We start from the raw sequence: 12,605 nt of genomic DNA, 5'->3' as shown, positions 1-12,605 counted from the left end.
ACGTTTCTAAACCAACTTCAACCATACTTTTGATGCAGCAAGGAGATTTATCATTCCACTGAGAAAGAAATCAATACATGGTTTAAATCATAAGAGAATCATAATTTTCAATGACTGTACATCATATGGTACACTTATCAATCAACCAAGGATCGGAGCATGTTACAAAGGAGACATGGTTAAGTCATTCAGGTAAAAGGGGGAGACGAGCAACACTGGTGCCACCACCGCCGCTAGTTAGTGGTTTAACGTTTGTTTCCTTTTGTAAACTGGATTTGGAAGATTTATTAGTAGTCTTCTTGTTCGACCTCAGAGGAAGGATCTGCAACCTGGGGTTCAGTTCAGTACCTGAATTCTCCACTGCCAGCTGATAGCTTTCTACAAGCTCAAGTTGCCGAGCAATTATGTCTGAGCGTCTGGGGAGAAGTTCTACTGGCTCCCCACCAGGAATCACAATATACTCAATTGCAAGGCGAACCTCCTGTCAAAAACAAAGTGAGAAAGAGCTTCATTTTCAGTGGTTGCAAGAGATTTCACATGCCATCTTCGCTAAATCGAATGGAATGTGCACTTTAAAAGCGAAGAGCCAAGACAAGATGCAACATTATGATGAAGGGTTGATGAAACTAATAAATCTTGAAAAACATGGATTAAGAAAAAAAGAAGAGGAAGGGCACGGTATTTGATATTGTTTGCCCACAACTAGAAGGCTATGATCAACTGCTACCACCTAAGAACAGTCAGAGCAACTTACATGTCGCAGATTTTATTTGTCATCTGGAATCAGAACTACAGATGAAATTACCGTCTCCATCCCTATATTTTACACTAGGCATATATCTGATTGGGATGTTGGATTACTGCAAAGAAAATTTTGTATATATATTCATGCCGTTGATCTGAACTAACATGATGTTGATGGTGATGATCATAATGATCAAAAATGGACAAATCAAGTGGATCAAGAGAAAAAACATTAACGAAATGGACATGCAGGAAGCTATTTTTATTAATTACAACTAAATTCCACTAAATAATGCATTTAACACAACAGTGAACTTTGTCATAGTAATTATTGAATAGCCACTGCAATGTCATTGTAATTATTAAACGGATGCTGTAATCATAATTTGCCTCCAGTATCCTAATAGTCAAGAGTGTAGAGTGGCTCCCTTCTCCCGAATGTAGGTAAGCTAAATAATTCTATTTATCGATTATTTGCTTTCATAAGTGCGTCTTACATGATTCTCAACACCAAACAGAAGATTCATGACATCAGAACTATATAAAATTTTAGAAGAATCATACTCATTAACATAACAATCAAGATAGTTTTTTTGTTCCAATCAGAAGGCTAATGTGTGTTACTAATGCTAATGACTCCCAAATGCAAGCTTTTCTGTAGCACTGGAAAGCTGGATTTGTCCATGATTTTAAAATTCATGAGGTATTGGTTTCTGAAAACTACACTCTGACCCATATTAACTCACAAATAGTTCATGGATCATCTGCATTCATATGGATAGTAATGAAAAAAACCAAAAACCAAAATTTAGAAGGGAAAAGAGTTGCACCTCCAAGGCATCAATCTCTTCCAATGAGGGTTTTCGTTTTGGTGCATCATCTTCGACTTCAATGTCAAAAGAACTTTTCAGTGGCTTCTTCGGTTTTGAACCAAAAGATTCTATTCCAAGAATCATGCGGACTGCCTTCACCATTTGCGCCATGGTATTTGACTGCAGTTTCATAGGAGAATATCTAATTGAGAAACCATAAATTAACAGTATTAGTTCAAAAACAGAAAAAGAAAGAGGATACCTTAATAACAAACACTGGCAACTGATGGAATTTAGCTACACCACGGATCCATGGGTATTGTTTCAGTTCAGAACTAGATGCTAGAATTGCATCCGCTGTTCCAATGTCATCAGTTACATCTATTTCGTCCTCAAGCCCCATCACTTTTGCTACTTGTAGAAGATCAGCTTCTAGGATCTGAAAATACATCCAAATCAATAGAAATGCCATTGATTAAGTTTTTTCAGCCTTTACTAGCAGATTAAAATACTGCTAACTCATTAAGGATATTGTGAAAATTTCATAAAAGTTTGGATGATGCCCAGAATATGCACTGCATTTCATTAAGCATATGTAACCCAAACACATTAGGTATACATCAATAATTTGTGAATCATAAACTATTTTAATAAATCCCAAAATGTTTAGACATAAGATATCTATTTAGACGTGAGAATTTTTCTATCTCAGTGCATGCCTGACTGGTGACTAGCAAATAGTGGAAAAAAAATAGAGAGAAAGAGAATAGTAAGGATGGAAATCCAAGTAGTTTACCTTGTAGGTATAAACACACACCGCTGAGCTCTGCTTGCTCACTGGTTTATCAGTGCTCCATGGGTTGGAACGACTGGGAGAATGATGTACATGTTTCTCATCAGATTCTACTACTTCACTTTTAGTCATCCTAGATTCTTCTAGAAGTTTCTTTTCAGATGCCAGCGTAGGCTTCTGGGAAATGTTAGCTTCAGCATCCATGTGACGAAGTTCAAACAGAGGAGATTTTCCTATTTTCACAAAAAGCTTCAAATTAACATAAACTGCAATCCAGAACCATTGTTCCTTTTTTAAGTATTCAGAAATTACAAAAGTCTGGAATACCTGCCAGTATTGCATCTACTGTAGCATCCAATCTGTGATGAACACGACAATGGGTTCTAGATATCATCTCAACAGCACATGTAAATGTAGGAGGTCCTTTTCTCTCAAGAATTGTCTTCTGCACCTTCCTTTTTCTTGCTTCCTCATCGCCAAGAGTCACACTCTGTGTTCGAATGAGAGAACAGGTTTCAATCAATCCTCTAAACTTCTAATAAGAACAAGCTTTAGATGACAAAATCCTAAAACACTTATATGTAAATTGCAGTCCAATCTATGAATTTATTCCAAACATGACACTGACAGCCCAGATTAACTTGCATCTGGTTTCTAAGGAATTAATGAAGAAACAAAGCCCAAAAAGAGAATAGGTTTAACCAAAATATATACAAGACACCAGTCTGTATGAATAAATAAACAGAGAAATACAAGGGAGTTGCTTTGCACCTCTATGCCACCAACAAGGATCTGCAGAGAGGGGTTCTTCATTATGTTGTCAATAGTCATTCCATGTGCTGTTCCAACTAGCTGAACTCCTCTTTGAGCGATCGTACTGGCAGCTAATGCTTCAAGCTCTGTTCCAATTTCATCAATTATAATGGCTTCAGGCATATGATTTTCAACCGCTTCAATCATGACCTGCAGCAATTAAACAAAAGAGAAAAAAATTCAATGACAAATGGCTGCAACCATCCAAACTGAGAGAAATAACAATGAAGAAAGTAAAAGGCTTGAAATCAAAGCTAACATTATGCTGCATATTAACATTGGGAACTTGCATCCTCCTTGCACGACCTATTCCAGAATGAGGAACATCTCCATCACCTCCAATTTCATTTGATGTATCTACAATCACAACCCGTTTCATATGCTCATCTGCCAGCATTCTAGCTATTTCTCTGCACAGAAAAATCCTCTGCGTATTTAGTATCTTTGTATGATAATGAAGCATGTGCAGTCTTGACACTAGAAGTCAAGAGGCAGAATCATGCTAAGCTTTAGTTGATCAAGAAGTCGAACAATTAAATTCTCTCCATTGCCCACCTCTTAGCCTTTGCATACTTACAATGAAATCTCATAGAATTAGAGTCATAAAAAGCATATAAAATAACTTATAAAAAAAGAAAAGCACATTCAAAGTTAGTGAGTTTAACAATAGACAGAAACGGGTAAGAACACAACACCTGGCAGTAGAGAATTCCTCCTAACAAGATAAAAAAACTAATAGAAGCCATTGCAGGGCATAAGAAACCATAGGGTCCACAATAGCAGATCTAACTTTCCAGAGGCATATAAAGAAATTCATGATTATTTGTTCAAAAGAGAATATAGGATTATCAGGTAAATCCATATACAAACTTTCAATCAGTTGATGCAAAACCATTACTAGGTCTTACAAAATATCAAATAGTAAATACCTGATTAAAGTAGTTTTGCCAACTCCAGGAGGCCCTATGACCAATATAGAACCTCCCCCCTCAACCAAGTCACGTACTATCTCAGCACTTCCTGACACAGATCGACCCACCCGACAAGTGAGGCCAATGATTTGCATTTTACGGTTTCTAATAGCACTTATACGGTGTAGGGAGTGATTAATGCCCGAACGATTGTCATCCGAAAACTCACCAACCTGAAAAGAAGGTAACTCACTCCCCATAAAACTTCATTTTAAAACCATGCATATCCACTTAAACAGTGATTTAGTATAAAATGCTATTCAGTCTTTATCAACCATCACCAACTCCGGATCACATAAAAATCCAACGTTGTCCACCCAATAAACTATCACACCAAAAGGTGACTTCATATAAACAATTAGTATTTCTCAGTCCTATTCTCAATCTTCCAATCAGACAATACCAAACTACATCTCTCGCTTATGTAAGCATAAACTCATATTCAATGGATATGGTACCATGATCACCCGTTAAAGTGCTAAATATTTGTAGGGTTCACCTAGATTACCTTGGATATTGCATGCTGTAGATCTTCGAGCTTCACGATCTGCTCTGATATCAGCCAATCGCCGGAAGGAAACCTCGCAAGAGGCTTCCTTCCTAAATCCATCACCACTTCAATCAAATCCCCAATCTCGGCGTGCCCGAACAGCTCCTTCCTCATCCTCAAAGGCACCAATTCAAGAAACATGTCCAATTCAGAAACCGCCTCCGATCTCGACGTGGAAGGCGAATTTGGAGAATTGGAGGTCGACCCATTTCCCGGCGAGAACCTTTCTACTGGGCGGCGAATTCCGGGGGACCTAATTAATGGGATGGAAGACTTCGCGGAAGCGATCCCACGTGTTCGACGAAATGACGAAGAGACGGAGGAGATGAAGCCGGTGTTTTGAAGGAAAGCGACGGTTGAAATGGGTATATGATTGGCGGAGTGCCATGAAGAGTGAAGATCAATGACCACAAAGCCTGAACTCAAGGATCTCATTTTCTCTCCCCACTGGCCTTGGTCGATTGTGTGAAGCAATTGAGAATAAGAAGATGATGATGAAGGTGAAGTAGATTCGGAGGGATCTGCTATGGGATTGGTGGGGAGTGGGGCCGCCAAGAGGAAGGAAACAAACAGTTATCAACCGTTGAGGCTGAGGACCGGAGGCGCCACGTGGGGGCTGCTGCTAACCACATACATGTTAAAATCCTACTTCAACTGTTTCAAGACTTTTCCAAGCTCTCTTCTTCCGAAGTTGTTGGGGTTCGGCGCAACACACTCTTCTTTTTCCACAAATTTAGGTATGCAATATGCATGCATTTTCACAAATGGATGCAACCCATGTTCAAATCCTACCAGATTCTTTGTGACCTGTTTGTGCCACTAGGCCGCATTTGAAAGCAATTATGGTAAAAATCATGGCCTTTAGTCAATGGCATTTTTTATTTTTTATTTTTAACAAAACGGTTTCTAAAAAAATGTTCTTAGTATTCATATAAGTAAAAAATAATTTTATGATATAACATAATAAGTGAATTTTAGAAATTCTTATGTTATAAATATACAAAAATAGAAAAAAATGAAAATATAAAATAAATTTAAAATTAATAAATTGTTTTGATACTCGGGAAGGTATTTGAGTCTATCCTCAACCATAAGGGTTCTATTTGTTTGGAATTACAATCTCGGGAGACATAAGTCAAAAGGGAACTCTATTTATTTGGTTCTGTAAAGGATGCTTATTTGTTTGGTGTTGCAATCTTGTAAAATAGAACGACAAAAAAGATACGAAAAAAGTTTCTAACACCCTTTGTAGTAACACTTAAAACATGTATACCATTGTAAGGCTCACACGAAGGTGGTAATGGATACTATCTATATGGGTGGAATTTTCACGTTACACAAAACAACTAATTCTTATTACATTCAATGTTGCTTAGATATGAGTTAAGCAAAAGTATTAAATTATTCAACATTGACCTCCATTAGATATTTATTCGAAACAAGAAAAAAAATGGACGCGAATCCATCTTTCTGGATCACTTGGGAGAATGTTCATAAGTGGACAGCAAAGCCTAAACTGAGACCACCAGCCCCTAAAACACTGCCTTCAGAACAGGGCTCACACCACAGAAAGATAGGCTGATGGGTAAGCATGGATGGACTAATTCAAATAGGCCAAGCAGGCGTATTCCGTAGAGCTCATGAGATCTAAGCAAATGCCGTCCAAGCAACAACAGAATTCGGCCCCACTTACGAAAGCAAATGAGAGGAATATGAGAAAGGAATATGAGAATATTCCAAGATCTCTATGCAATTCACAGCAAGAAGGGAATAACCCAGCGGAGATCCATAAGAGTGAAGGGGAGTGAAGATGGAGGTGGAATAAAACAGCTTGCCATTTCACAAACCCACCTCAGGATTTACTTGTAATATCTACATTAGGCGTGCTGAGACAAGTAAGCTGTACAGTGATAAAAAGAAGCAAAAACTAATGCGGTAATCCAACACTGGATTCTAGTACCAACCCATCAACTTCTTTCTAACACCCTCCTCAATCTTGTTCCTTGACACACAAGAACCTTCCTCTTCATCCAGTAGGATTCTATATACTTCCCACTCCCGATCCTGGATCATGTGTCTCCCTATCTCCACCTGGGTAAACAGATACAAATAAAAGGCAGAGGCTCGGTTAGATCATTTAGACAACATATATATATATATATATATATATATATATATATATATATAAGACACTTCATGAGTTAAGAGTTGTTACCGAAAATATTTGTATCTTGAGAATCTTTAGGGCAAGAGTAATATCATAGAAAACAAGAGGCCGGCCCCTGCCACACAGCTCAACAGGGTTTGCGACCAGCAGCTCAGTATCAGGCCCCCTGCTCTCCACAGCCACTCTAAGGGGACAGAAAAGCTCCATTTTGAGGCGAGAGGACAGGGCATTTTGCTTATTTGGGTCAACCAGTTTCTTACCATCGGCTTGCATCACGAGTAAGTCTGCTTCAAAGATTCCCTTTGCGTTTGCAAAGAATCGCCCATAAGAGGTCTGACAAACAACAGATTTTTAAATATAAAACTATCAGAAACAAATGGGAAAATCACCCATAAAAAAGGCAGCATATAGAGAAATTTTGATAGTAAGAAAGCCTACATCTCCCAAACAAAATAAAGAAGCAAAAAATGATCACTTTGCAACAATTTTCCAGCTAAAAACCACAATGTTTTGAGGTATCTTCAGAGCTTTCCCAGTTTTCATAACAAACAGGGGATATATTGATAAAAATATTGGGAAAAGAGAAGACCAATTTGTGAATATGGTGCCCTGCCTGTTCCTCAAAAAGACTATCAGTAGGAAGGGGAAGACCGCAATTAATTGGTATAATTGGGAAAAAATAATGAACAAGTTCTCACTAGTTTTAAACCATATATACCTGGATGTTGTAATCCTTTAGGGTTCTCATGATATCATAAATGCGACCTTTTTGATCCTGACAAATGATATGAACATGTGTGTGAGACGGGCTGAGGGAATTGTCCATTGTAACAATTAAGGTGTTTGAGGCAGGAGATCCATTTTGGTGTCCATCGGGCAATTCTAAACTGAAGATTTCTTCTGTGATTGCAGGAGGAAGAAATGAAGAACCCTGTGAACATCCAGTAACTTCTGGGCCAGCCAACTCAATCTCACAGCTTATCATGGCATCCCCTAACACATCTTTCAAATGATAGATTGCTTCATCCCGTCTCTCCTGAGTATGAAGTTCATTTCTGTAGCAAAAGAGAACCTAAATTAAATACCAGAAGCAAAATCCATAACTGTCTCAATGAAAAGAGGGATACTCTCCCAGTTTTCTTGCAGAAGGCCCGGAATTTCTTCCAAAAATCTGCCTCAAAAATATTTTTTTTTTTAAATGAACAAGGTCTTATATGCCATAATGCCAGGCAATAGCCTTCATTGTTAAGACTACTACATATTTTCTGCAATTCAGATAATAAACAAAGAACAGCTTGAAATTAAATTCGGACAACTGAAGTACTCTTAGTTGTGATTCCATACCAACTGCAAGTTCAAATTCTCTTCTACATGGACATTTTTCACATATTTCACATAAGATTATCTCAAAATCTGAGTAGACAAATGAAGTGAAAAACCAAACATCCAATCTTAACCAGAAAAAATCCAAAGCAACATTGTTCTACTAAGATCACGGAGAAATCATACAATAACAGTAGTTTAAACAAGTGTGGGTGGAAACATTTGTAATTATTAAATACCATAACTTTGAAGAAAAGCGAGCTATTCGTACAACAGGGTTTCAAGTTGCAAGCAATCATATGAAGTTCCACTGTTTTACTTCTTGATTCAGATGAAATTTGGACAAATTTCTACCTTTCTCAATAATGAATGCTGTAGACAAAGATCCCCACTAATTGTAAAACTGGTAATCAAATGTTAAATGTTGCCTCAGTTTATTTGACTCTTCTGAAGAAGCCCATTAAGGAAACAGGATCACCCACTTCGAATTTCTGTTATGCCCTTCTGAGGTTCTGATTGATTTAATAACCTCAGTCAGCAGCACATAGAAAATATGACAGCAGGCAAAAATGATTCATTTCCCCCAAGCCCTGCAAGCTGCCTTTCTCTGTTGTCTCAAAATAACAGTACCAGTCCCGATCATTTGAAAGTCATATGATGTTAAATGCCAGACTTAGCCTTGCACCCCAGAAATCCATCCAAAATGCTTTCTTTTAGGCATGAGGTCATCCATAATGTTATTACATTTTAAACATTCCCTCACCTATTTCCATCACAAAGCACATGTCATGCACCATAAGTCATCAATGACTATAATTTCACCAATTCTTTGTTTGGTTGCCATGAAAATAGGAAAAGAAAAGGCCATCTTGGAATCTCAGTAACATGTCACTCCACTCACAGTTGGGTAATAAGTCTCCAAATCCCATTTTCATTGTCTATAAGAATCCAATAAACATAGGAAGAAAAAAAGAGGAAAAGAGAATCAGAAATCTAGCAGTACAGTTGATGTCAAGAATGACAAACCTGGTGTCCGTGACGAAAAAGAGATCCATCACTCTCCCATCTGGGGCAGTGGATACCTTCACTCTCTTTATTGTAAGCTCTAGCTCACAAAGAGCCTCGGTTATATCTGTTGAAAATAAATAAGTACATATAAATTAGTATAAAATATTGGAGGTTAAATCAAATATGTGGCTCTAAATTCCATCATCTCCACTTACACCCAAACATCTATAGAACCAAATGCATTAGGGAAAGAGGGTGAAAATATACATAAACATTATCCAAATAAAAACATCGATAGAACCAAATGTATTAGGGATAGAGGGTGAAAATATACATAAACATTATCCAAATAATAGTAGTAGTAATAATAACGTCCCGACCCACTCCCTTTTATGTAGTGATTGTCAGCTCTGAAGAACCCACTACCTCCCAGGTACATATTATCTGCTCTGGATTCTGAGCCTTCACAACTTTAAAAACTGTTTACATGGTTAGTTTTCTCCTCTATCCAATTTTGTGTCCCATGATACATATTCTATAACAACCCCCTCTCAAATAGATCTTGTCTCCCATGGAGATCTTATCTAGACCTAACATACCCTCATGCCTTTAAAACATGTGTATGTGGTTAAGAGAAATTCACTAAATATGTAGTGTTAGGAACTTCTTTCTCTTATCGGATGCAGGACATCACAAAAAATAATAGCAATAACAGTATATACATCAAGATTGCTTTATCCCCATTGAGATGCCCATAACCTTTGTCCTTACGCCCATGACCTTTCACCTTCATTTCAAAACACAACAGACTTCTTCCCAACTTCTTTAACTAGTTTGACTAGAGATGGATAAAGAATTAATCTATCATTTTAAAAAGAAAATGAACTAGAAAATAAGAAATTACCATGTAGTAGACCTTTCCAGTCATAGTAACACCAGAACTTCAAGAGGAACACATCCGGAGGCTTTGGCTGTTGCTGAAATTCTGGCTTGTAAAAGCTAATCCCTGAAGCGGAGGAACACGAAGGACACACCTCCAATAGTCTCCTATGCAACAGATTCCACCTTGTATTTGGTTTTCCCACCACCCAGAATAATATGTAGCACCATTTCCCATCAGTTGAAGAATCTTTAACACCAAAAAGATCAAGGAAGGAAAAAACATCAGTAAGATTAAAAGGGGAAAAAAAATTGGATCACAAGCGAAATGTTGTTGTTTTAAGAATTAGAATTCACACAATAAATGCTTATGATGTTGGAACAAAATGAGGAATCAGAAGAGCCGCTGCATAGATCAATGCACACCAAAAGAAAAAGAAAAAAAAAGAAGAGGAAAATTAAAATTTCATGGAAAATGAAAGAAATCAGGACATCCCATGCCTTGTTTTGATAGGGAAGTCCCACAAAATGAACTTTAGGAAGGATGGGTATTCCTTTTTTTTTCTTCCAATTTTCTGCAACAAAACTCAAAGAAAACAAAATAAAGCAAATGATGCTAACCTCCTCTGGAAATGCTCAACCCAAAGCGCAATATAATTCTACACAAATCACAGCCCAGGCCAATCTTGTCCGGGCAATTGACAGTAATCTCAGTGGGGTCACCCGGCTTCTCAGCTTGCCTGATGAGCACCACATCCTCATAATCATAAAGAATGCCCATTTGATCTCACTCCCTCCCTCACTCTCCACCTACTCTTTGGTTCTGTCTGTTCTGTTCTTTTCTTTTATTTTTGGGGGGGGGCGGGGGGCGGGCGGCTTCAAAGACTCAGAAGATGAGCAGAACTCAATCCATATGGGTTTTCTCCCTTCTTTTGTTTTTTGGATTGTTTGGGGCTTGCTCTATTTGGCAGAGACAGCCAGAGATTCTGCTGTAGCAATTTCGGGTACCAACTCCGATAACAATAGATCATGGGATCCTCCTCCTCTGTTTTCTCACTCGTTTTCTCCTACTTTCTCTTCCCCTTTCCCGGAATCTTCAATTTCTCGTCCATGTCAATTTATGGGAAATTTAAAAACAAAAAAAAAAAACAAAACAAAAAAGAACCGCAGTGATCCAGTGGGTTGAAGTCCATGCAAGTTAAAAGTACGTAAAGTTCTATTTTTGACCTTTCGGATCCCAAATTCCAAGGGCATCCATGCACTTCAAGGTATATATATATATTAAACCAGAAAATAATTTTTACAATTTTTAAATTTTAAGGAATTAATAAATTTTCATTTCTATATATTTTTAAAATTTTGAAAAAAATATTTTTTTTATATTTTATATAGGATTGTTTAGTTTTTAAAAACTAATTTTATTTTATCCTCTTTGAGCAACATTTTCATGGTATTCAATTATAATTTTTTTTTTCTTTCCATTTTTTTTTCTCCATACTTAGAAATCCTCACTATTTCCAAGGATTCAAATATAATTAAAATATTTTAGAGCATATAAAAATAAAAGGAAATAAAATAACTAATGAAAATAATCTTCTTATGTCTCAATGTTTTGAAAAACATATTAAAAAAAATCAAAGAATAAATGGGAGAAAAATCCTCTTAAAAAAGTTAGGGTACGTTCTCTATTTTCTAGGAAAAAAAAAAGTTTGGCCTGCAAAGAAAACTATTTTCTATTTTTTATTTTTAAAAATAAAAAATATGATATTTTCAAAGAATATCTTTTAATTATTTTTGTTAAGAGCTATTTTAAAAAATAATTATATAAATATGTAAAATAATTAAAAATAAAACAGTAAATATAAATATTATTTTTTAAATATATTTAAAAATATTAAAAGCATGTTAAAAAAAATTTAATTTCTAAATAGATTTTTATTTACAAAATATCAAAAACAATTTTAAAAAATTATTTTCAAAAACTGTTTTTCAAACAAGCCCTAACAACAATATAACCTATAGTTTCATAAAAGAATTACATCCTTGGAATTTATGATTTTCATACTATCATCACATAAAGGTATAATAATATTTCAACAACAAATTATTAGAGTAGGTTCAATTGAGGGACAAGCCCAAATCCAAATTAATTCATATTTTATTTGAAATTATTTTATTATAAGATTTGATTTTCATATTACAATGGTTACTACGGTTCAAATCCATTTAAGTTACTTTACCATTTCAGTTAAATTTCTTATCATTTAGGGTTTTTTTTTTTTGGGGTTTTCCCTGATTCGGCCTTCACTCCTTCATCCACTCCATCTTTGGTTTTTTTTTTTTTTGTTTTTTTGAAATTTGAAATATTCTAACTTATTTTCTATGTTTTTAAATCTTTTTAAAAAATTATTTTCTTCTTAGTGTTTTATACTTGATCATTTTTCATATTATATGATTATTTAGAAAACAATCCCGAGAAAATAAGTTCAAACAACTAAAATATGATTTCCCAAAACACCATATTTTATTGTTTTAACTTTTAAGA

At 36.0% G+C, this 12,605-nt stretch overlaps 2 protein-coding genes across 2 annotated transcripts; both read right to left on the bottom strand.

The window, feature by feature from the left end:
* Positions 1–27: 27 nt before the first annotated feature.
* On the bottom strand, positions 28–5,321 carry LOC117929132 (uncharacterized protein ycf45). Its single transcript, XM_034849350.1, has 9 exons — positions 4,642–5,321; positions 4,092–4,306; positions 3,422–3,572; positions 3,121–3,312; positions 2,677–2,839; positions 2,353–2,582; positions 1,819–1,995; positions 1,575–1,736; positions 28–481 (listed from the first exon to the last, which is right to left on the bottom strand). Exons 1-9 carry the CDS (start codon positions 5,116–5,118, stop codon positions 185–187), a joined length of 2,064 nt encoding a protein of 687 aa, XP_034705241.1. The 5' UTR covers positions 5,119–5,321; the 3' UTR covers positions 28–184.
* A 695-nt stretch (positions 5,322–6,016) lies between these two features.
* LOC117927654 (ACT domain-containing protein ACR10-like) lies at positions 6,017–11,114 on the bottom strand. Its single transcript, XM_034847283.1, has 6 exons — positions 10,682–11,114; positions 10,086–10,310; positions 9,200–9,305; positions 7,569–7,905; positions 6,899–7,183; positions 6,017–6,774 (listed from the first exon to the last, which is right to left on the bottom strand). The coding sequence occupies exons 1-6, from the start codon at positions 10,839–10,841 to the stop codon at positions 6,637–6,639; spliced, it is 1,251 nt and encodes a 416-aa protein (XP_034703174.1). The 5' UTR covers positions 10,842–11,114; the 3' UTR covers positions 6,017–6,636.
* Positions 11,115–12,605: the final 1,491 nt, after the last annotated feature.

This window comes from Vitis riparia, chromosome 13 (genome assembly GCF_004353265.1).
Source record: "Vitis riparia cultivar Riparia Gloire de Montpellier isolate 1030 chromosome 13, EGFV_Vit.rip_1.0, whole genome shotgun sequence".
In the NCBI taxonomy this organism is placed as follows: domain Eukaryota; kingdom Viridiplantae; phylum Streptophyta; class Magnoliopsida; order Vitales; family Vitaceae; genus Vitis; species Vitis riparia.
The sequence above is the reverse complement of the archived record's forward strand: the minus strand, read 5'-3'. Positions and strand labels throughout refer to the sequence as shown.

Bases quoted from the DNA above. Each gene is read 5' to 3' on its own strand.
- LOC117929132 (XM_034849350.1), bottom strand. From the start codon at position 5,118: ATGAGATCCTTGAGTTCAGGCTTTGTGGTCATTGATCTTCACTCTTCA. The intron at 2,583-2,676 runs GTATTCCAGACT...TTGTGAAAATAG, and splicing joins AGTAGATGCAATACTGGCAG to GAAAATCTCCTCTGTTTGAA. The intron at 1,737-1,818 runs GTATCCTCTTTC...ATGAAACTGCAG, and splicing joins TGCCAGTGTTTGTTATTAAG to TCAAATACCATGGCGCAAAT.
- LOC117927654 (XM_034847283.1), bottom strand. From the start codon at position 10,841: ATGGGCATTCTTTATGATTATGAGGATGTGGTGCTCATCAGGCAAGCT. The intron at 9,306-10,085 runs GTAATTTCTTAT...TATTTTCAACAG, and splicing joins CTGGAAAGGTCTACTACATG to ATATAACCGAGGCTCTTTGT. The intron at 7,184-7,568 runs GTATATATGGTT...GTTGTTTGTCAG, and splicing joins TAAAGGATTACAACATCCAG to ACCTCTTATGGGCGATTCTT.